The sequence below is a fragment of the Schistocerca piceifrons genome, chromosome X, assembly GCF_021461385.2.
Source record: "Schistocerca piceifrons isolate TAMUIC-IGC-003096 chromosome X, iqSchPice1.1, whole genome shotgun sequence".
In the NCBI taxonomy this organism is placed as follows: Eukaryota; Metazoa; Arthropoda; class Insecta; order Orthoptera; family Acrididae; genus Schistocerca; species Schistocerca piceifrons.
The window spans coordinates 533,694,295-533,720,191 of NC_060149.1; the positions used below are offsets into that span (position 1 = coordinate 533,694,295).

Consider the following 25,897-nt stretch of genomic DNA (forward strand, 5'->3'; position numbering starts at 1 on the left):
TGAATGGTTTGCGTTAGGACATTAAAACTGCAAGGTTGGCAGCAGGGCATGATGGGAATTAGTATGCTCACGCATGGTTTGGATGGGTTCGTCAATAAGCAAAATTGGTGCATTTGGGAGACTGAGAATCCGCATTTCGCGATCGAGAAGTGTCTTCACTCTCAACGAGTGATAGTGTGGTGTGCAATGTCCCGTCACGGAATAATCGGTGCGATATTCCTTGCTGGCACGGTTACTACCGAGCTGTACGTGAAAGTTTTGAAAGATGATGTCATCCCCATTATCCTAAGTGACCATGATTTCGACAAAATATTGTTCATACAAGACGGAGCTCGACCCCATCGAAGCAGGAGAGTGTTTGATATCCTGGAGGAGCACTTTTGGGTACCCAAAGGCCAATGGCATGGGCCTGGATTGGCCGCCACATTCTCAGGATCTGAATACATGCGACTCTTTTTTTGTGGGGCTATATTAAAGACAAGGAGCACAGCGATAACCGCAAAACCATTGCTGAGCTGAAAAAAGTCATTCAGGAGGTCATCGAAAGCATCGATGTTCCGACACTTCAGCGGTTCGCGCAGAATTTCGCTATTCGCTTGTGCCACATCATCGCCAGTGATGGCAGGCATATAGAACATGTCATAACCTGATTCTGAAATTAGTAGTGACGTTTACATGTTGAATAAAGTGTGTGCACACTGTAGTTTGTAACTAATTTACGTTTTTTCAATATAGTTCAATAAATTGTCACTCTGCACTTTGACCATGTACTGTAGGATAGTGACATAAAGGCGATCCTTTGTTGGAGATACAAATGGTCCCTTGCCCAAGGAGTATCCAAAACACTTGACTTTTCCTTTTTATCACCAACAGAAACTGAGATATGAGCACTGGAAATTCCCGTCTGTCGCATGCATACTGATTATCCGCAAGATCATTAGCACACAACATGGACAGAAAGGGTGATAAAACACTTCCCTTGCCACAGTTGAACTTACTTCTACGTCTGTCGATGATTCTGCATCCACGTAACTTGCTGCGTCCTCTCTACCAAATAATCCTCGATCTAGTCATAAATTTCTGTTGATACTCTATACGATCGTACTTCTTTTAATAAGCGTTGATGTAGCACTGAAACAAGTCCTCCTTGGGAATCGAGGAATACTGCATCTACTTGACTGCCTTGATCAATGGGTTTCAGTATCTCATGTGAGAAAAATGTGAGTTGTCTAATCATAACGTGTAGGCTTTCACTGCCAGCGTCTTCAGTAGTTAAAACTTCCTGGCTGAGAGGGCTTGGTCGTTCTGTGAAACTTCTTCTTTCTGACGTATGGTGGTGCCCTCTTTGCGCTGTATATAAACGGGACCGCCACGGCCTGGCAGCCAGTCGTCGACTCACCTCGGAAGATGTTGCCCGCAGTTGGTAACGAAACGTCAGGAAGAAGTAGTTTCACAGATCGACCACGGCCTCTTCCCCCGGAAGTTTTAACTAATGAATGTGAGTTGTGTTTCACACGATCTATGTTTTCGAAATCTATAATTGTACGCACGGAGAAATCGTCCTGTTCAACATACCTCATTAGGTTTGAGCTCAGAATACGTTCTGAGATTCTACAATAAATAGATGTAAAGGACGCTAGATGATAATGTGTATCACATCTACTACCCTTGTTGATGATGGGAGTAACTTGTGGTTTCTTCCAACAGCTTTACATAGCTTTTTGTGTGAAGGATCTACGGTAGACTATAGTTAAAAGAACGGCTAACGAAGTCGCTAATTCGGTATAGAATCTGATAGGGATTCCTTCAGGACCTGGAGTTTATCCAGTTTTAACGATTTCAGTTGTTTCTTAGCGCTGGTAGGACTAATGTTTATTTCACTCACCTTTCCAGTGGTATGACAATTAAACTTCAGAAATACTCCTGAGTTTTCCTGTGTAAAGGTACATTTAAAAACGAAATTAGGCATTTCTGCTTTTGCTTTGCTAACCGCAATTTAAAATCTTTAACTGGACACTTAACTTTGGTGCTAGTAAAAGCCTTTACATACGACCAGAATTTCTTTGGATTTTGTTGAAACAAATGCTATGGTAGTCATTGGAAATTTCACGTAATGCTCTATTGACAGCTAAACGTGTTTCATTCAACATCCATTTACTGTACAGCTCTCTGCTTTATTTTACATGAATTATGCAGTTGTCTCTCTTTATATTGGCTGTTATGCCATGGAGGAACCCTTCAATCATACGCTGTACTACAGGGTACGTATCTATCTACAGCACGGTCAACTATTTTTAGTTAGTCAGGAGCACAGTGACGGCTGTGGAGGTGTGGAAGGGCGGTTCCTCTGGTGATCACGACCGCGATGGCTCTCCCACCTGGTCATTGTGGGTTCATGGATGATTTTTGAGAGGGGGGTCATGGCATGGGTACAGACGGTAAACATAAACAGTTCTTTATTAATTCATTCAACTTGGATAGTATTTCTGGTGTTGTGTCGTGTCAGCCTGTGACATTGCCACTTGTAACAGCAGGCTATGTAGCTCGCAGAGCAGAGTCAGCACGCAAAGCCGAGAAGGCAAAGTGCTGAGGCGGCATTATAGGCATGCTGAGCTGAGTCCACAGCGGGGCCAGGAAATATGCCGCTCCGTAATGGACACGAGACAGGGCAGTAGCGTCTTCTCACTTTCGACAGTTCACTGTGCTGCCCCTAATCTGTGTACCGAAGCCTGGGGAGAAGTGTCATGCGGCTGACACACTCCGATGATGGCGAGCTAAGAATGTGGTCTTTTAATCACGTTCCAGCGTCGGCGGTAATATAACTACGGTGAAAAGTTCAAGGCTATAGCTGACACCTGCTTTGTGCTGCTGCGCTGCCCAGCTGGTACACAATGATAGTTGGCCTGGGAGGGGTTTAAATACCGCTGCTTCCAACTGACTTTCCGGAAATGACTGCACTTTATCGCCATGGAAAGGTCTGGAAGAGGATCGGTATTGATATCCGTCTGTTATCAGGCGGCAGTGGACCGAGCTGCAGAAATGCAGAAAGTTGCTGGAGGCTGGCAAATGTCTCGGGTCATTGGCACACTGAAGCGGCGGCGCGGAAGCGGTGGCTTCTGCTTAGGTTCTGTATTGGCAGGGACGTTATCTGGCCCAGATCAGTGCCTGGGTCACAGTACTCTGACCATAGGTCTGGCAGTGTTTATTCCATTACAATAACTTCTACCTATGAAAAATTCTGCTCCCGAATTTCTTGAAAACTGCCTGCAACTTTAGCCCTGTCATTTCACGTTGTGGGAAGGAAATGGGAATCAGGAGAGCACTCTAAATCACTCACTATGTGCATGCTAAAATTCGCATCTCCAACATTCTCGTATTACTTACATCCCATTGCTCTAATATCTCGAATAAAAGTATCATACGAGGCCTGTCTAAAAAGAATTCGACCTTTGGCCGGAAAAAATATTTCGAATACCTGACGGGATTGGGACCCTAATCCGCTTCAAAGTAGGCCCCTTGTGCTTGCACACACTTAGCCAACCGATCCTTCCGCTACTGGAAACACCTCTGGAAGTCTTCTTTTGGAATGCTGTTCAGCTCCGTCGTCGTGTTCCGCATTAGCTCTCCTCTACACTCAAAACGAGATCCTTTCAGTGGCGTCTTCAATTTTGGAAATAACCAGAAGTTGCAAGGAGCCATGTCTGGAGAGTAGGGATGTTGGTGAACGGCGGTAGTCCATGTTTGGCCAAGAAATTTTGGATCAAGTGGGATGAATGTGCGGGGGTGTTGTCGTGATGCAGTTACCAGTTTTTCACCGTCCACATGCCTGGTCATTTGCGCCGAACTGCGTCACGGAGTCGACGAAGAACATCTTGATAGTACTCCTTTGTCACTGTTTGTCCTTCTGGCGCGTATTCATGATGCACAATTCCACGGACATCGAAAAAGACAGTCAGCATCACCTTGGTTTTGCTTCGCACCTGCAGCACTTTCTTCGACCTTGGAGACTCGGGATGCTTCCATTGCGACGACTCTCTTTTTGTTTCTGGGTCTTACCCGTACACCCATAACTCATCTCCAGTTATCACAGTGTTCTGAAACCCAGATTCAGTGTTGGTGGAGTCCAGAAGGTCCTGTGCAACTTCAAAACGGATGTCTTTTTGTCCCGGCTACAACAACTTCGGCACGAATTTCGCAGCCACTCGGTGCATGTTAAAATCATCAGGCAAAACTGCATAAGACTCTTTACTCACTCCAACCTCTTGGGCAATCTCGCGCACGGTCAAGGGACGGTCTGCCATCACCAAATTTTGCACCCTCTCAACAACAGCTGCACTCCGAGCACTTTGTGGCCTGCCAGAACGCTGGTCACTCTCCGCTAATGTACGGCCATTTTTGAATCGGTTGAACCACTCCTTAATTGGTGTTACACGCATCTAATCTTCTCCAAACACCTGCTGAATCTTACGAATTGTTTCGCTTTGAGAATCACCAAGCTTTTGACAAAATTTGATGCTGTATCTTTGCTCAACACGTTCAGTCATCTTGAGAGAATCTGTAATCCGACGAACACGTTGTGTAGCATCTCACTCAGCGACTGACAGGCAGCGACTGACGCGCTGGAAGGCGGGGACAAAATTCACCCATGCACATAAAGGTCTCTTCCTTTACGGTGTACAGTGGCGCCTCGCTATCGTCTCTATTTTGCGTGGGAGAATCAAAGGTCAGATACTTTTTAGACAGATCTCGTATATAACGTTAATTCGTGCTCTACATTTACAGAAACAATATTGCATACTCTCTGGTGCTAACATTAGAAAACCAGGTCTCCGTGGCCTGTACACTTCTCTTTTTGTTAATCTTTGTGTATACTGTCCTGTTACTTTATCACTATGACCTAGCTAGTAATGGAAACTATCTGCAGAAGGAAAGAAGTCCTTGGGAGAATTACTAATGTCGAATTCTCAGTCTTACTGACTGGCAAGAACTCTATGACTCCATGAACACAATTCACTACGTCTTCCTAACACACACTTCATCCTCACAATATATCAATAGACGCACTTAATGCTTAATCATTGTATTCCACACTACACTTCGCCGGCCGCGGTGGTCTAGCGGTTCTAGGCGCTCAGTCCGGAACCGCGCGACTGCTACGGTCGCAGGTTCGAATCCTGCCTCTGGCATGGATGTGTGTGATGTCCTTAGGTTAGTTAGGTTTAAGTAGTTCTGAGTTCTAGGGGACTGATGACTGCAGATATTAAGTCCCATAGTGCTCAGAGCCACTACACTTCATAATGAACCATATTTGATATTTGAACTCACAGCTGCATCTCATTCGAAGAGAATTCAGTTATTCTACTGGTACTATTTTACAGAGTTCTCTGATAGCAAGGAATTACTTCTTGGGTCAAAGTCACATTTCAGCTTCCCTCCTGTGCGCGTAATACACATTTGGAAAACGTCACAAAACTATCTTTAGAACCTGATACGTTCTCTCATAATGTCAGATATCTGCAGACATCATTAGCAGATTAACTGCTATCATGTGCACTGTATGCTGGTCCACACGGAGCACTTTAACTGATGTCGTCTCGTCTAACGATCATCCTGCATCCGTGTGGTGCCTCAGAATATTGTTGCTTTGGGTCAGTCACATATAATGTAAGGACAGGAAATCTGAATCACCCGTCTGTTCCAGCTCCTAGACCATGCTCTACTTGGTAAGTGCTGAGCTATCACTGTATACAACTACCTTATTATTTACTTTACAACTTGAAATTAAATCACATTCACTACCAGACTATCCTAGTTCCTAACACACACTTTACTAATTATTCGAATTACCAATGTGTCCTACTAGACTGAACACGTTAAATCGCATATTTTATACAACACAAGTCTAATCTAAAAGCTACTCTAATCTGTTACCTGAACCTCAATATTTACAATACTCACTCTGATTTACAAACTTCATATTTACTGGTATTTTGGTCTGTTCCTAAGTTCTCTCTGCACTTACAGTTTCCCTCGTCAAATCCATGCGCACTCTCAACACTGGCTCGCATAATGCCCTTTCCGTCAGTATATCCAACAAGTTACATCATAAGGTTTAGTGCAAAGTGGCCTCTACACTACACTACACTACACCTAGGTTAGAAATCGACAATGTAAACAAGAAGACTGCAAGCATACAAGAGACATGTGATGCGAAGGTACCAGAACACAAAAATCTCACTAGCGAAAATAAAGTCTCCGATGCTTTTCCCGTCTGTGACTGTCCTAGTTCAATCTCTACTTATATTCTACTGTCATCTTCGTCTCCAAAGCGGTCCAGTGTTGATACCAAAACGTAGCGCTACAGCGTGATGCCCCATGTTAGGCGCCAAAATACAGTGGGTTGGAGATGAAATTGCGGTGGAGCGGGTTATAACTTCACTCCGTCCCTTTCACTCTGTGCTGGTAGATACTCAGCCGATAAAATGTAGCGCTGAAGAAACGCTGACTAAATACCTGCCAAACAAAGGGCACAAAATTCGAGCTTGGAGGCAGAATTTGTAGGCTAGTAAAAATTTCGGGCGTTCGGGATACTAAATAACTTGCTAGAAAATGTTCATAGTTCGACTAATTAGGCTTTATTGCTCCAAAAACAAGACGTAAATGGCTATCACGTCCGTATTTACTGTAAAAACTATATTGGTGCAAGTTGGTTACTGTTTTAACTACAAAGATTCACACATAAACAGCCGGAAGTTCACCCGTTCGACCTGAACGATTTTAACGTTCCATACAATCACTGACCCACAACTATGCGCGAGTTACCACATCAAGTCGTTCAGTGGGCTTCTTAGAACTAAGTTCTCGCCATAATATCTGGTGATGTTCACGAAACACTCCGCGTGGCGTTTGTAGTACAACAAGAAAGTTCACACGCAAGTGACTTCCAAACAATTTTCCCACGCATAAATTTTACATAATTCTTGATAAACTAAAACAGTCACACTTTACGTATGCCCTACATACACTCTCTCACCTCCTCCACAACACTCACACAACAAAGTATAATTAAATAATAAATTTGGAAGTAGTTACTATTAAGTCAGCAAGCTACTGTAATGAAAACAAAGAATAGTCTAGAAAAAACACTTCTATGAATTGAATCTTTTTAGTTAGAGTTTCAACTGATATTATAAAGGAAGACTTTATAATCCCTAGAGCAGTTTTATGACAGCAGAAAAGTTATTATGCGTTTTAGAAGCTATTTTATATCCAGAAAAGTACTGAAGATATTGAACTGTGATTTTTACATTAAAGTTGTATTGTTAATACAGATCTGTATATGGCATATGAAAAAGATGGAATGAAAATTAATATTATTTCTTTAGATGCATTGGGAATGTGCGTAACGAGATCTCAGGCACGCTACGATTTTACGTTGGGCCAAAATTTTCTCGGGTTCTCGGCAAAATCTATTGCTAAGGTATGACGGTATGACAGTAGCAGTTGTAAGCTACACGCATCTTTTTGTTTTTAGTTCTCTTTTGTACCGCAGTCACATCAGCATTAGCTTCCTCAGCATTTTCCGAATTTCGTTGTTAAATCACAATGGGTCTTCAATGGGTCATTTGCATCCTTAATCCACTTACTCGCCACATACTTCTCTAGCGTATGATTTACGATCCGTTTAAACGTTGGCCATAATTTCTCTACTTCCATCGTACTGGAACTAAATGATGTCTATTCATAGTCTAGATGCGATACTAACAACTGCCTATCTGCTCTTTCTAGAAGAAATACCCCCATAGTCTTCTTGATTGATTTATCAACTTTGGTAACCAAAGTCACTTTGATGACATGATGGTCATTAATCCCTTTCTCTATACTGACGCCGTCGATTAGGTCAAGTCCGTTTGTAGCTACTAAGTCATATTTCCATTGTGTGTCGGCTGTCGAACTAGCTGCTGCAGACACTTTTCGGAAAACGTGATCCAAAGAACTTCGCAAGATTGTCAGCCTGTTCCCCCTGCAATAATTCATAGACGTCCCAATCTATAGGCGGTAGATAAAAGTCACTTGCAACTAATATTGCGTGATGTGAGTATCTGAACACTAATACCCGTAGACTTCCTTACAATGACTGTAAAACCATCATAGAATCGGACGGCCGGAAAAAAACATCCAGCAATTAACTTGATTTCACCTAGACCTGGAATATGTGACCAGATGACTTCCGTCACTCAAATTCGACCAGAGTACTTTTTTAACTGCAATGAACACGTGTCTAATCTGTCTTTTCGATATACTTTCCATAAATCGCTAAATATCTTAGAACTTTCTGTTTAGGGTTGCATCCAGCTCTCGGTCCCAAACATAATTTGAGCTCGAGACGTTTGTTGGAGAACTGTAAATTCAAGAACTTTGTTACAGCTACGAGTCGTCTGACAAGTCTTCATCAACCTATTGCCTAGCCTAAAAAAAAGCCATATGTATTCATAAGTACTGTTATTTGAGCAGCTGCTTCCTTTGTGTAGTGCATCCCTTACCTATCAAGGGGAGTCATACAATGCCCGACCCGACAACACAGATCCAGAAAGCTGCAGCCAAGACCGTCACAGTCGACGAATCCTTTGGCTGAGGTCAGGACATAATGTGTTTGTGAATTTCATTTTGTGTACCCAGTTGGACAGCAACTATGCCTCGCAGGCAGACGCGTGAGCAATGTACGCAGAGTCAGCATTTGAAAGAAGACGTGTAGTTGGGTTCAAAAAAGCCCCTTTGAGTAATCGGAGAATCGCTCGGCATCTGAATGGGAGCGATGCTAGCATTCGATGATGTTGGCAGCATTTTATGAACCATGGCCGAACACAGCGTCAAGAAGGAAGCTGTCGACCTAGAGAGATGAAAGAACTTGAGGACCGAGCAATAGTCAGAAGGCTCTCAGAGATCTGGATTCATCGTTATCATCGATCCTCATCGATCTGACGTGCAACTGGTACTTCAGTGGCGAAGAAGACCATTAATAGGCGGCTCACAGAAAAGGGACTAAGCTGACGGCGTCCTTTGCACCGAGTACCGTTGACCTCAGTATACCAACAAGTAAGTATGCAGTGTTATCGGGCACATTCTGCCTGGAATTTCATTGATTGTAGTAAAATTGTTTCCAGCGATGAGTCCCGCTTCGTAAAGAGCCCCAGTCTGTCTGAAGAGGTCTGGAGAGATCCCGGACAGCAGTAAGATACCAACCTGACCGTCGTTCGCCATACGACAGACAACGAAGAGTGACGGTCTGGGGTGCCATTTAATTTCATGGCAGGACGCTTATAGCAGAGCAGCGTCCTTCAGCACAGCGATTATCGACGATATACTACGCCCTGTTTTGCTGTCCTTCGTGACAAGCCATCCTGTGCTTACATTTCAGCAAGGTAATGTCCGTCCGCACACGGCAAGAGTTTCTACTTTTTGTTTTCGTACTTGGCAAACCCTACCTTGGCCAGCAAGGTCACCAGGTCTCTCCCTAACTGAGAAAGTTTAGAGTGTTATGGCTCGGGGTCTCCAACCAGCTAGGGGTTTAGAAAATCTAACGCGCCAATTGAACAGTATGTGGCACGATATCCCTGAGGATGACATCAAACAACTCTACTAATCAGTGTCAAGCCGAATAACTGCTTGCATAATGGCCAGAAGTAGACCAACGCATTACTGGCTTGCTCAATTTGTGAAGCTCTTTCTCTTGAATAAATCATCCAATTTTTCTGAAACTGTAATCATTTGTTTGTTTGTGCACGTACATCATAGCTACCGATTTCCATCCCTTTCGGATAATTCCTCCGTGGTGTGTCTGTTTTTTTATTTTTCTCACAATGTATTTGTTGTGGTTGGCAGGAGAGCCAACACCGTGTTACTAGAGGAGGCCGAAATGCACGCGTATTAGCTCACGCAGGCTGGCGTGAGGTTTGGAACAGGACAAGGAAATTAGAATTTAGAAAAACGGATGTAGCTGGTGGAATACTTAACTTTAATCCATTAATGATGAACGTCGGTCTTGACGGTATATGATTCATAATATCAATAGTAACTGATAATGGCGCCTTGCTAGGTCGTAGCAAATGACGTAGCTGAAAGGTAGGCTAAACTATCGTCTCGGTAAATGAGAACGTAAGTAGGCAGTGAACCATTGCTAGCAAAGTCGGCTGTACAACCGGGGCGAGTGCTAGAAAGTCTCTCTAGACCTGCCGTGTGGCGGCGCTCGGTCTGCAATCACTGATAGTGGCGACACGCGGGTCCGACGTATACTACCGGACCGCGGCCGATTTAAAGGCTACCACCTAGCAAGTGTGGTGTCTGGCGGTGACACCACAGTATTTAATATTACAAGTGCACTGGGAATATTTTCTGGCGTTCTTCTTCTTCCTCGTCTTCTTCGTCCTTCACTTTCGACCGCTTTACCAATCTAATTTCTTACAGAATCAGTAATGTCGTTCTCATTTGTGGCCTCAGTTAATCAGTTCTGCGTTGTAAATGATTATGAGGCCTTGAATGAGCAATTTGTATGATACTCATGTTTGTGAACCGTTCATGGTTCGCCAGAAAAAATTGTTGCTGCTTCGACGTTGGTAGCGCTTTTACGGTATTCAATGTGTCAGATGACAAACTTAGAATAAGGTCGGCACGTCTACAGATTCTGGTTATAGGTTGCGATAGCGTGTGGCGGCGGCAGCGGCTTCATCTAGGGTATCCTGGTCTCACTGGCCGCGGACTCAAGTTCGACTGACTGATTCCTGCAAATAATCAATACTGAGACGATGCCAATACAACAACAGACTAGCAGAGCACTATCGGTATACAAGACATTAAAGGTCACAGTTTTTCAAACCGACACTACCTCAACAAATGGGTCCCAACTTTTGTTTCCTTTTTACGGGTCGACTACCGTAATTTATCAGCACTGAGAAGACTAAGTTTTCAACAATCAGCGACTTCTGGTTGTATAATTATACATAGTTATAAATTCATTTTAAGTTAAGTAACAACGATGCTGCCTTTAAAAATAGAGAAGACGTTGCTATTACTATTACTGTTACTACTGCTAATACTAACATCATCACCATGGGTATTACTACGATTACACCCTAAACGTTTCTTAATGACTGACGTTGGTATGTAGTATGCATTACGTCTGAATACTGAACGGTTGTTAGTCAAATAGTCATAAAAGAACACTCAGGAAACTTATCCTAGAGGAAAAAGTCACAGCTCTCTCTAGTCAATAAACAGATTTATAATCAAACCAGACGAACAAGTGCAATGCTCGTTACCTTCACTGAATAATATGTGAATGATCGGTGAGTTTGGTGACTGCGCAACGGTAACCCCGTCACAGTGAGAACAACAAGTTTAGATGTGCACCAGGTTACATTACATTTATTATTAGTGGGTCGTCTAACCGTAGAAACGTTGCAGAACAATTTAATGCATCTATGAATCTAAGTCACGACTGGCATTAACAAATATTTATTTGCGCTAATAAATGATATAAATCACAAAAAAATTACCAGAGAACGAGGTTCCCTAAACTTAAATCAAATAACAAAATGACGCTAACACTATGGGGAAGTGCTAAAAAGTATGAGACTTGTGTGGAGAAAGCGAGACAAAATCTGCTTATTTGGGAAGTTCGCGAAATCAAAGTTAACGATACAACAAGAAATCACAAATTACAAGCAAACCAAGCAACAGACGTTGCATTGAAAGCAAGCAAGTAATGAACTGCTTAGAATATTGATGATGCTACCGCGACTGCGAAACTTACATTTCCCACAGAACAGCTCGAGTGCGCCGGCCAGCACCATATGGGAGCCCGTAGAGAAAATACCTAGCATGGCGGCACGGAGCTGAATATCCCAGAAGTCATTTCAGCTGGTTCACCTTTTGAAAAATTCCGTATGGAGGAAACGACTCATTGCTGTTGTCATTGTGATGCAGAGCATATAGCTTATTTCATGAAAAAACAGGGGAATACAGTAGAAAGTTCCCATTGTTCACAGAAAAGATGCACATTAACAAGCAAAAGGTTGGTTCTGGGCTGTAATAGTTTCTTCTCGATTGCTTAACTTCTTCGTGGCAAGCACTGTGGTTGGGTGAAAGCAACCGTTTTTCTCACTCTGGCCCTGTGGCAACTCGACATTTGATGTTCGTGCAGAAAAGGAAGAAATGTCAAACTCAATTATTGTCTCGGAGCGGCAGCGGCTGGATGGCACTCCCTGTCCTCAGCTAGGTCAAGCGCCGGCTCTGCTCACAAAAGCCTGAATCAGGCCCCAGCTTCACTTCTGTGAAAGCCGTCCCTCCCCTTGGGGAGGTTTGCCTCTGCTAATGAGATTCACTGACTGTTTTCTGTCTAGAACGGGATCCTGAGGCCACACCGAGAGTCACCTTCCCAGCAGGAAAAACGTAAGGTCTTCCTCCCAAGCCAGCTTATCCAATGCTTTCAACCAAATAACCACCAAGTAGTGGTAGAAAATGATACGGTATCACTTCCCGATATGTGACAGTAATGTCACATTCAACATAGGCTATGTCCACCTCTTCTATAATTATTTCTACTATTATTATGATGCATAACCACAGAAAACTGTATATCTGTTTAACAGTTTATTTTTGCATCAAAGATTCCTCATAGTTACTCAGTGCTATACTCTGTGCCCAGTCTGTCGATTCACTGCCTGCTCTGTCTGTATTGCATACGACGTTGTAAAGGACTCTGAATTCTTCACCGGTATCAATTTCGATAGCCTCGTTGTCTCCACACTTTTTTTCTATATCCCCTGGCTGCTGGGGATAGTTCTCTGGTCCTAGGGCACATTGCTATATCCAATGTCGATCGTCGCCTCATGACGACCCACGTCATCCCAGTCTCTTGGTTGCCATGGGTTCACTGACCTGTACTTCAATGGCGATGCTATTCCATTGGTAAAGAGGCAGTAGGTTGATTGAAATAATGTACCTCTCATCCGGCTTTGAATAATGCATCATCAATATTGTCGAGTATCTGCCAGGTTGTCTCATAGTGCAGAATCTCTCTAGAGTAACGTATTGCCGCCCAGCACTACCCACGTTCACATACAAATGTCATTCCCTGAAAATGTGTTATGAAAATTCTACTCATCCTCGGGCATATTCGTTTGTGTCTCTGCTTCTAATTCGGAGTAACTACGTGACATACAAATCATGGCCCTCAGAAAGCAGGTCAACCCTCTTGACAGCTTCAGGTGTTGTAATTCAGGCGTTCATTTGAAGTTTGTGAATAAGTTAGGTTTGTCTTCATTTCCGGTGTCTTTCTAATGTTCCTGCCATAGGAGTATCTGGATTCCTATTTGGTGTCCATCTTTGGTGCTCATTATGGGCTCTTCTGTCTGGAAGGAAAGAAAGGAAGAAGGAGAGAAGAACAGAGCTTAACGTCCCGTCGACAGCGAGGTCATTAGAGACGGAGCGGAAGCTCGGATTACGAAACGATGGGGCAGGAAAATAGGCGGTGCCCTTTTTCAAAGGAACCACCCCGGCATTTGCCTGGAGCGTGCACTGTACCGGAATTGCCCTCTATAACTTCACGTAACTAACCCTGTTGTTAGCAGACACAATCCATTCCCAACAAGAGAAGAATTTTTTTTTTAAAATAGTCTTACGAATTATGATCTATAATGTGAAGGAACGCAGTGGTAACACTCTCGCTACACACAATTTAAAGTTCTATGGAATTGCAGTTGAGCATACAAATTGCAGCTATTTGCGTGGATTGTTATCGATATGGTTTTTAACTACCTTTTTGTTATGTGTTATTATCTTACGGTCAATACCAGTGACTTTTAATAGGCTGTTCCTCCCACATTGACGTCAACACACTAATGAAAAAATGCAATTGCGCGCCGTACACTGTAATACCAAAGATTAAATACCATAAACTGATCGAAATTAATCTGAAACTTTTTGTCTAAACACGTATGTAAGAGGTAGCGCTCTATAGCTGTTTCCATAACAGAAAAAAACTTAATTTTTTTAAACGTAACCTTTTAGAGTAGCCAAAAATCTCTGCCAGCAATACACACGTCAGACCGCTCTTTAATGTAAGTCATATTCACTTACCTTTTGAGCTTTTGGTAAAATCACAGTAAAGGTTGATATATTTTGCTACCCTCTTACTTACGCGTAATACCGTCACCAAAAATCCAAAATGCTTTAAATGTGCGTATTTGGACAGATACAGCCAGCGATCTGTTTTGTTGCTACGGCATCGCACGTCAATAATGTAAACACTGTCTCTGTCTTTACATTAGGAATCTACGTTCGGGAATCAGTCCTTCGTATTTACTGTACTTTCAAATAGATAACTCAATATAACATCCTTTTAATCACAAACTATACTCCTAATTGTTTTATTATGATTTTCTCAGTTAAATGATCTTAAAGTGAAAATTCTTTAGCTGATAAAGACTTCGGATTACCTGTCTTGCGTTCATTTGTCCCCAACGAATCTCTGAATTTGACAGCTCTCTTCTACTGGTTAATATTCCACATTTTAAGATCTCATTTGTTTCTGTCATAAGGAATGATTTCTCGCAAATAGCAATTATTTAGTAACTTGGGGATAAATAAAGAATGGGGGCGTAGATTTTGACTTTTCAACAAAATATTAGTTTATATCCTTCTCTTTACTAACTACGTACAGAGACAAACGCCAACGAGTGATCGAGTGACAAATAAAACTAAATCCCCACTCTAAACTGAATCAAGTAATAAAAAAACAATACCACAAATTTTAACTCAATTGAAAACACAAATTGCAAAATTCTCAGACGTTTCAGGTGATAGCTATTACTGATACCACTCACAAAACGACAATGAAAATGTGTTGCTCGTCATTATTAACTACAGGAATAATGGTTTCAGAGGAATTCCGCTTAAATACGGTGCCACTAGGGTATTGATCAACACGAAACGTTACTATCGCAGCTCTGAGTGCGGTGAACTTTATCAAATTTAAATGGAAATCTTCGTCAAATTTTACAATTAATCACAGCACCCACTTTATAGGCGTGCTACAGATATTCCATAGCCGGAAACCCGACTCGAATAGCTTCAGTCCCATCGTTGAAAACAAACAATACTCTTTCGATTCACGGTTCACGGTCCTCAAAAAGCTCGTAGCCACGTTACAAGTACAAAACTTAAACCCACACTCTGCTAAATGAAGAATGAGACACTGCAATAATTCTTCAAAATAAATCGAGGAGCAAAATAAAATAAAATTATTTCCAGCCCATACCCGTTACTGTAATCTATCTCCAAAATACAGACACTCTCAGTCATACGTTTAAAATTGTGGAAGCCCTCTACACACACACTTAGCTCCTCTTAAGTGTTTATCACTGCTCCTCGATAGTAACAGCCTTTCCTTGGGTATAAAACCATAGCTGAACCATTTAGTTGACAAATGTACGGCGCCACCATTATATCTTAACAGTTATTAGTGAGCAATACGTAGCCGTCGGTAGTTCTTCTAGAGGCTAGCTGGTGCACGTTGGTCCTGGCTGTAGTACTCTGTGGTTACCTCTGGGCTGACGGATGATCTTTGCTGCCACATCCTGAACGTGCTGTACAATGTACTCCACTATCTGCACAAATACACAAGACATACATTACATACAGAAAGTTAGAAATTTTTACATGTTCCTTTTCCGTCCCAGCACAAACTATCTAGGGAAATAATTGAAAACATAGATATTGTTGGCCGCACGGGCGTTTGAACCGTCGTCCTCAGTAAAACGGGTTCAGTATGCTACCCACTGCACCAGCCTACTCGGTTCTTCCATCTGGGTCACCTTGTGTGTACATTCCGTTTCCTTGCAATTGGGCGACTATTTACGTTTTTAATTAATTTATTTTCATTTATTTATCTAACCTGATCTGATTAGGGACCAGGTTTTCACACAGCCAATACCTTTTTACATCATAGTTGTCTAAGAAATAACTTTAATATTACAAATTATATTAAAATGATTTGTGTTCCTATAGTGACAACGTAAGTAATAAAGTTAACACTGGCAATGCTTGTACTAACTGCTGCTACTGTCATTAATAGTGATGATAATAATAACAATGAAAATAAAACAATAATAATAGCGGCAGATATAAAAAGAGTTTATAGGTGTACAAAGTAAATATTTTATGATATAACTAGTTTTGTACAGAAGAATGCTGAAGATTACATGGGTAGATCACATAACTAATGAGGAGGTATTGAATAGAATTGGAGAGAAGAGAAATTTGTGGTACAACTTGACTAGAAGAAGGGATCGGTTGGTAGTGCATATTCTGAGACATCAAGGGATCACCAGTTTAGTATTGGAGGGCAGCGTGGAGGCTAAAAGTCGTAGAGGGAGACCAAGAGATGAATACACTAAACAGATTCAGAAGGATGTAGGTTGCAGTAGGTACTGGGAGATGAAGAAGCTTGCACAGGATAGAATAGCATGGAGTGCTGCATCAAACCAGTCTCTGGACTGAAAACCACAACAACAACAACAACAAAAACAACACAACTAGTTTTGGGGGAAGGAAATTTAAGGAGACTGCACCAGCTAAGAATACGGGGAAATAAGGAAGATTAGAATGGAAAGAAGGCTGTATAAGAGTTAGGAATGCGTACAGGGACAATATCAATCATTATTATTGCTTACTATATATGACATTAACTGTCTTCTGAAGCTGGAGATGTCATTCAGTTCTCTAATATACTGCAGAGTCGGGTTTCTGCTACTGAGAACGACTTAGAGAAAGTGCCTGAACGACGGAATGGACAGAAATGATTGTGATCAGATGGGAATGGTTGTTTTTGCCATGTTGTTGAGACAAGAGCGTTAAGGTCGAGAAGGGATATGGGGGACAGTGTACGTTGACAAGACAGTAAAGAATACAGAGCGTATGGAAATCTTTGCATGTGTCTGAACGCAGACAGGATAGCAGTGTATATGATGTTGAAACGTGATCAAAGCGTGATCACAGCTGCAATGAACACAGGTATTCATAACCAGTTCCAGGCGCCATGAGCTTTCCTGAGAAAGACCTGTAATCAATAATTGGAAGTATAAGTGTTTGTACAATTATTTTAGGTCATGAGGGTAGAACTTTTTATATTTTTGTAGGCATGGAGAGATTCTGATGACTTCTTGTACTTTGCAATTACATGCTCAGTACAATTTAGATTTTCATCTATTGTTACTCCTAGACTCTTCGCTGAAGGAGAGAAGTTGATATTTGTCCCATTTAGGGTCAAAGATGGTTCGTGTTAATGATCCTAGAATGACCAACCACTAGCACTTTGGTTTTGTATGGATTGAAATTTATCCCTATATCCTGCAAACATTTTCGTAGTTCATACGGATTAGTACTGAGATTGTCGATAGCTGGTGTTGGACTTAGATACAAATGGACGTCATCGGCATAAATCTGATATTGCAGTTGGACAAAACTGATGACTCATCATTGAAATGCAATGAAAAGAGAATAGGACCTAATACTGAACCCTGGAGAACGCCTGATACTACGGAAATGACGCATTGCTAGCGAGACGTCAGCTATGAGCGAAACCATTGCACTGCGCTTGGCGAGAAACGTTGGATGATAAGTTTTGCGAGTAACATGTCAAAGTAGACGATTCAAAGGTTTTGCTGGAGTCTACGCACAAGATAGTCGCATTTAGTGCATCCATGGCAAACCTTCAGATCACCTGTTACCTTTGTTAAGGTAGAAGTTGTGCTACTATGTTCACAGAAGCCTTATTGGTCTCCATCTAGTAGATTGTTTGTGGTTAGGTAGTTTGTTAGCTGGTCGTGGATATATATTCCAAGCCCTTGGAAAGTGGAGGAAGAATGTAAACAGGTCGGTAATCAGAGGGTACTGTGGCCAGGTCCTTTCTAGGTAGTGGCTTAACTAGTTCTTGTTTCCAAGCCTCAGGGCAAACATTTGTGGTTAATGGTGGCTGAAGATATTTATTATTGTGGTGCTGTCCCACTCATGTACACACCTGAATTATTTCACACATTAAAGTGGCTGTCCGCGTGTACCAATGCCATCAAGGCCGCGTTTAGAAGCATGTTATACTAGCTGTAGTCTAGGTGTCCACGCCACAAAGCCGCCCACATTTCCAAAATTTAAAATAGTAATAGAAACATTGGTTTAGTGCTGTGGTGCGCGCCTCATTACGATCGAAAAAGACAACGTGATTATTTTGTACGAGCTTATTCTGGTGAATTTTCCCGCGTACAGCTCATATAAATTACCTGTGAATACACCAGAATCAATGATGTCAGTTTTCAAATTTATTGAGACTGTGGGGCCCACCCAGAAGACAAGAATCATATGAATTAAGTGAATATTCACCTCTCAGACCCCACAACCCTCGCATGAAATTCCCAGTGGCGCCAGGTGACCTTCAGTTTACAAAATTACTAATATTTTTAGAAAAATATGTAATGGAATTTTGGAAGTCTCAAGTGACATCGATTTCGCAGAAAGCCGTTTTCTTCCATACCTAATGTCGTAAAAACCAGGATGCACAAAATTCTTTACTTCCTGTCATCAGATGCGGATCCTTGAGATCTATTAAATACAAAATATCTTAAGATTCACAGCATCTGACAGACTGATTACTAACTCGTGGCCTCATATCAAGATCAAGCGCGCACTATAGAGAGAAACACTGTATTGAAACTAATGTAGCAATTAGGTTATGAAGATTTTATAAAGAACTTCAGTAGTATGAAGTGTAGGTGCTTTCCAGTTAGCCAATAAGATTTTCTGAAATTTTCATTTGAGGCCGACAGTTTAAAAATTATTGTATTAAATATAAGTTGCTCGATATTTACATTCCTTTTGGTACCTTGACCAACATACGTGTTTAATTGTATTGGCAATATGTGTTTTTATTTAATTATCATTTTTAGGTGAACATGAATTTCAGATTTTCGTTCATTTTCCATAACTTGTTCACTAATGGGAAAAATCCCAACACCAAGGAGTTGTGGGACATAAACTAAAGTTTGTGCTCATGTTTCTACAACTGAAAAATGATGTCTGTTCAGATTTCGCGCCACTTGCATGAGAGGGGCGGTGTGGCTGCAAATCAAATTTGCTTTAAATACATCTGTAACGGTCGTGAGCGTTAGTTACCTTTGAGATTGGACGTGGTGAGTTCATGTTAATCAAGAATGCCTTTAAGGGGACAAAGACGACATTATTATACCTCACTGAGTTTGAATGAGCTCGTATAATAGAGCTACGAGAAACTGGATGTCCTTTTTATGGTATCGCAGAAAGACTTAGCAGGAATGTAGCCACTGTACCTTATCCCTGGCAGTGGTGGTCACGGGAATGAACGGCTTTAAGAAGACAGTGCTCTGGACGGTCACGTGGCGCTACCGAGAGGGAAAACCATCGACTTCGGCGTGTGGCTCTGACACATTGTACTGCATATGCAGCAGCAATTTGAGCCGCAGTTGGCACCACAGTGACACAACGAACTATTACAAATCGGTTACTTCTTGGACAGCTTCGAGCCAGACGCCCTGCAACGTTCATTCCATTACCCCAAACCACCGCCACTTGCAACTGCAGTGGTGTCAGAGGGAGCTCGTTGGAGGGCAGGGTGATCTGTTGTTTTTTCTCATGTTAGCTGGTTCTGCCTCGGTGCCAGTGATGGCCGTGTGTTGATCATAAAGAGACGAGTTGAGGGGCTGCAACCAACTTACCTACATGCCACACACACCCGACCCACACCTAAAGCTATGGTCTGGGATGCTGGGACGCGATTTCATTTGACAGTAGGTGTACTTTCATGGTTATCCCACGCACCCCGACTGCGTCAATCTGGTGGTTAGATCTGTTGTGCTGTCATTTATGAACAGCATTCCAGGGGGTATTTTTCAACACGATAACGATGGCCCACATGCCACTATTGTAACACAAAATGATTTATATCTACATCTACGTCTGCATCTATATCCACTTGGTTGATCTGCGAATCAAACATTAGTGCCTGTCACAGAGTTCATCGAACCACCTTCTCATTAATTCTTCATTATTCCAATCTAGAAGAGCGTGCGGAAAAAACGAACACTTATATCTTTCCGTGCGAGTTCTGATTTCCTTCATTTTATTATGATGATCATTTCTAACTATGTAGTACCGCGTCAAGAAAATATTTTTATCTTCGGAGGAGAAAGTTGGTGATTGAAGTTTCATGAGAAGATTCCGCCAGAACGAAAAAAGCCTTTGTTTAAATGATGTCCTCCGTACATCCTGCATCATAACAGTGATACACACTCCCCTATTCCGCTATAACACAAAACGTGCTACCCTTCTTTGTACTTTCTCGGCGTATTCAGTTAATCCTATTTGGTAAGGATTCCAATACCGCGCAGCAGTACTCCAAAAAAGGACGGATAAGCACAGTGTAAGAAGTCACTTTAGTAGATAGGTTGCATTTTCCAACTGTTCTTCTTCACCAGAAAATTTTCTATGTGTTCTTTGCAATTTAAGTTGTTCGTTATTGTAATTCCTAGGTATTTAGTTGAATCTACGGCCTTTATATTTGATTAATTTATCGTGTAATCTAAGTTTAATGGATTCCTTGTAGCATTAATGTGGATGACTTTACGTTTTTCATTATTTATATTGAATTGCCTGTTTCCGCATCACACAGATATCTTATCTAAATCTTTTGCAATTGTTTTTTATCTTCTGATGGCATTAATAGACGATAAACGACAGCATCATCTGCAGACAGTCTAAGACGGCTGTTCAGATCGTCGCCTAAATCGCTTAAATAAATAAGGAACAGCAGAGGGCCTATAACACTACCTTGGGTAACGCCAGAAATCACTTTTTTTTTACTCGATGACTTTCAGTCAACTACTACGAACTTGACCTTCCTGACAGGAAATAACGAATCGAGATGAATACCTGAGACAATGTTCCATAAGCACACAATTTGATTATAAGCCGCTTGTGAGGCACAGTGTAAAAAGTCTCCTGGAAATCTGGAAAGTCCGACATGTTGCCTTGGCCTGCTTGATCACCAAATCTGCCTCCGATCGAGCACATATAGGACATAACTGGACGAATACTCCAGCGTCATCAACAGACATTAGTAACTGTCCATGTATTGAGCGGCCAAGTGCGGCAGGCATCTGGCACCTGTACAAAGTTTCCGTGCTTGCATTCAACATTCTGGAGCTTAGATCGGCTATTAGTGTAACAGCATTTCACATTTGCAGTAGATTATCTTGCATTTACATTAACATGTTCATTCACGAAATTTCATTACCCTACATTAATTATTTTTTGGTACTGCGATTCTTTTTCCGTGAATGTACTTGTTCCCAGCGATGTTAACGAATATAGCGAATACTTTAAAATTCCAATTCTTTTACATGTTTGTATCTCTTCAATTCATTAAGTGAGAAATTGTAAAGCAATATTTCTATAGTTATATAATAAACCTTAAATGCTGCATTATTGACTTTTAATTCGAAAATTGCTCTATAATGATATTTTTTTAGGATTAGTTATTGTAAAATTGACCCTGGTAGGGCCTCAGTGCAGGATCAGCCTAGAGGTCCACAGATACTAAACACAAGCCTGAACGTCATTGTGAGACAAACCTCTTAGCAAGTTAATTATTCTGGAGACATGCAGTAGTATAGTATTAGGCAGCACATTATTTTCATCCAGATCAACATAAAACTTATTTGACGCAGATTGACTGCACCTACTTCGTGTTGGCGCAGGTACAACGTGGTGTTCCTGTGCGTGACGTACCTGGTGCCGGTGACGGCGATGGCGGTGTGCTACGGGCTGATGGGCAGGCAACTGTGGGGAGACCGCGCCATCGGCGAGAGCACCGACCGCCAGCAGGAAGCCGTCCGCTCCAAGAGGAAGGTACTCACCTCTACCGCTGTGCTTAAAAATGCCCTTGTTAGCATTTCCTAAGGTGAATACGGTTAAAATTTGAACTAGATAAGCATATCAGACAAAAAATTTCTCATCTCCAGTAGACATCTCGCTAATATTGTGTAACTGTCTCCAACCTTCATAATGGCTACAAATTTCTCCAGGTTTAACGTACGAGGAGCGTTTGAAGGTCAGTGAAAAAATAAAACTACTTACGTGTTTGGTTTAACCCTTTTTTATTTTTCGACATAATCTCCTTTTAGACTTATACACTTCATCCAACGCTGTTCTAATTTGTTGATCCCTTCCGAATAATAGGAATTGTCAAAGTCTGCAAAATAGCTATTAGTTGCTGCAATCACCTCCTCGTTTAAATAAAATCTTTGTCCCGCCAACTATTTCTTCAAATTGGGGGACAAACAGTAGTCCGAGGGAGCCAAGACTGGAGAATAGGGGAGATGTGAAACGAGTTGGAATCCTATTTCCATTTCCATTTCCATTAATTTTGCGACCAAAACTGCTGAGGTGTGTGCTGGTGCACTGTCGTGATGGAAAAGGACTTTTTTGCGTTCCAATCGCCGGCGTTTTTCTTGCAGCTCTGTTTTCAAACGGTCCAATAACGATGAATAATACGCACCTATAATAGTTTTACCCTTTTCCAGATAGTCGATGAGGATTATCCCTTGCGAATCCCAAAAGACAGTCGCCATAACCTTTCCGGCGGAAGGAATGGTCTTCGCATTTTTTTGGTGCAGATCCTCCCTTGGTAACCCCTTGATTGGATTGTTCGTTCGTCTCAGGAGTATAGTAATGTATCCATGTTTCATACACAGTGACGGATCGACGCTTAAAGTCCTGCGAATTCTTCCTGAACAGCTGAAAACCATCCTTGCAACACTTCACACGATTTCGTTTTTGGTCAAGCGTGAGTAATCGCGGAACCCATCCTGCGGACAGCTTTCTCATGCCCAAATGTTTGTGCAAAATATTATGTACCCGTTCATTCGAGATGCCCACAGCACTAGCAATTTGAAGCACATTAACTCTTCTCTTCTGTCATCCATCACCATATCATGGATTTTATCAATGATTTCAGGAGTCGTAATCTCAACAGGGCGTCCAGAACCTTCAGCATCACTTATACCCTTATGGCCACACCGAAAATTTATGCCAATCACAAAAAAGACCAATTTGGCTGAAACTTGGTGTGCGTTCTTTACAAAGATGCTACTAACTAAACATGACCTTTGATACGTGTTGGAGGTGCCATCTCTCGGACTTTTCAAACACCCCTCGTATCTAGCTGAAGCACTCACTGCTGTTTAAATCTCGTAGCTATTGATCGAGCAACGTATACCCTTTGTTCAAATTAGTCGCAGTAATTTCTACAGGATTCGAATAGGGTGATTTAGCGAGCCACTCCAAGCGCGATTTCGTGCCTAAGTGTGTAGCAAACCGATAGTATATACGGGCAGGAGCGTCTACAGTCTACACTGAGGTGTCAAAATTTATGGGACACCTTGTAATGTAGTGTCGGACCTCCTTTTGTTCGGCGTAGTGCAGCAACTCCACGTGGTAAGGAATTAAAAAGTCGTTGGATGCTCCTGGAGAAATGCTGAGGCAACAACCGTCCATACATGCGAAAGTGTTGCCGATGAAAGATTTTGTGCGCGAACTGATTGCTCCATTATGTCCCATAAATGTTCAATGGGATTCATGCCGTGCAATCTGGTTGGCCAATTCATTCGCTCGAATTATCCAGAATGTTCTTCAAACCAATCGCGAACAACTGTGTCCAGGTGACGTGGCGCATTGTCATCCATAACATTTGGGAACATGAAATCCATGAATGGCTGCAAATGGTCTCCGAGTAGCTGAACATCCAGAGGACACTGTCTATTCCATGTAAACACAGCCCACACTACTATGCAACCACCACCAGCTTGCACGGTGCTTTCTTAACAACTTGGGTCCATAGCTTCTTGAATTCTGCACCATACTCTAACACTACGATCAGCTCTTACCAACGGAAATCGGTACTCATCAGACCAGACCACTGTTTTTCAGTCATCTTGGGCACAACCGCTATGGTCATGAGCCCAGGAGAGGTGTTGCAGGCGATGTTGTGCTGTTAGCAAAGGCACTCGAGTCAGTCGCCTGCTGCCATAACCAAAAATGGTTCAAATGTCTCTGAGCACTATGGGACTTAACTTCTGAGGTCATCAGTCCTCTAGAACTTAGAACTACTTAAACCTAACTAACCTAAGGACATCACAAACATCCATGACCGAGGCAGGATTCGAACCTGCCGTAACCCATTAACGCTAGATTTCGCCGCACTGTCCTAGAGGATACGTTCGTCGTACCACCCACACTAATTATTGTTGGTTGTTTGACGCAGTCTGTCTTGTCTGGTAGCACTGACAGCTCTGTGCAAACGCCGCTACTCTCACTCGTTAAATGAAGGTTGTGAGCCACTACGTTGTCTGAGCTGAGAGGTCGCACCTCAATGTACACTATGTGATGAAAAGTATCTGGACATCTGGCTGAAAATGACTTACAAGTTCGTGGCGCCCTCGATCGGTAATGCTGGAGTTCAATATGGTGTTGACCCACCCCTAGCCTTGATGACAGCTTCCGCTCTCGCAGGCATACGTTCAATCAGATGCTGGAAGGTTTCTTGGGGAATGGCAGGCCATTCTTCAAGGAGTGCAGCACTGAGGAGAGGTATGGGTGTCGGTCGGTGATGTCTGGCACCAAGTCGGCGTTTCAAAACATCCCAAAGGTGTTCTATAGGATCCAGGTCAGGACTCTGAGCAGGCCAGTCCATTACAGGTATGTTACTGTCGTGTAACCACTCCGCCACAGGCCGTGCATTATGAACAGGTGCTCCATCGTGTTGAAAGATGCAGTCACCATCACCGAATTGCTATTCAACAGAGGGAAGCAAGAAGGTGCTTAAAACATCAATGTAGGCCTGTGCTGCGATAGTGCCACGCAAAACAACAAGGGGTGCAAACCCCCTCCATAAAAAGCGTGACCACACCATAACCTCCGAATTTTACTGTTGGCACTACACACAGTGGCAGATGACGTACACCGGCCCATCGCCCTACCCACACCCTGCCATCGGATTGCCAGGTCATATACCGTGATTCGTCACTACGCACAATGTCTTTATACTGTTCAATCGTCCAATATTTACGCTCCCTACACCAAGCGAGGCGTCGTTTGGCATTTACCAGCGTGATGTGTGGCTTAGGAGAAGCCGTTCGACCATGAAATCCAAGTTTTCTCACCTCCCGCCTAATATGTCATAGTACTTGACGTGGATCCTGATGCAGTTTGGAATTCCTGTGTGATGGTCTGGACAGATGTCTGCCTGTTATACATTACTACCCTGTTCAGCTCTCTTCGGTCTGTATCAGTCAACAGACGAGGTCAGCCTGTACACTTTGGTGCTGTACGTGTCCCTTCACGTTTCCACTTCACTATCATATCGGAAACAGTGAACCTAGGGATGTTTAGGAGTGTGGAAATCTCACGAACAGACATATGACACAAATAACACCCAATCACCTGACCACGTTCGAAGCCCGCGAGTTCCGCGGAGCCCCCCATTCTGCTCTCTCACGATGTCTAATGACTACTGAGGTCGCTGATATGGAGTACCTGGCAGTAGGTGGCAGCACAATGCACCTAATATGAAAAACGTATGTTTTTTAGGGTGTCCGGTTACTTTTGATCATATAATGTAGTATTCTGGGCAGACTCTTGATGCTGTGGGTGGCGGAATGTTGAATTACCTAACGATTTCCGAAACAGAATGTTCCACGCATATAGCTCCAACTGCTGTTCCGCATTCATAGTTTGTTAATTCCCGTCGTGCGGCCAT

At 42.5% G+C, this 25,897-nt stretch overlaps 1 protein-coding gene across 1 annotated transcript in view; it reads left to right on the forward strand.

The window, feature by feature from the left end:
- Positions 1-25,897, forward strand: part of LOC124722502 (bombesin receptor subtype-3-like) — a 174,194-nt gene that overhangs the window by 108,265 nt on the left and 40,032 nt on the right. Inside the window, exon 3 of the mRNA XM_047247657.1 lies at positions 21,840-21,990. Coding sequence (XP_047103613.1) covers positions 21,840-21,990 — 151 coding nt within the window. The remainder of the gene's footprint in view (positions 1-21,839; positions 21,991-25,897) is intronic.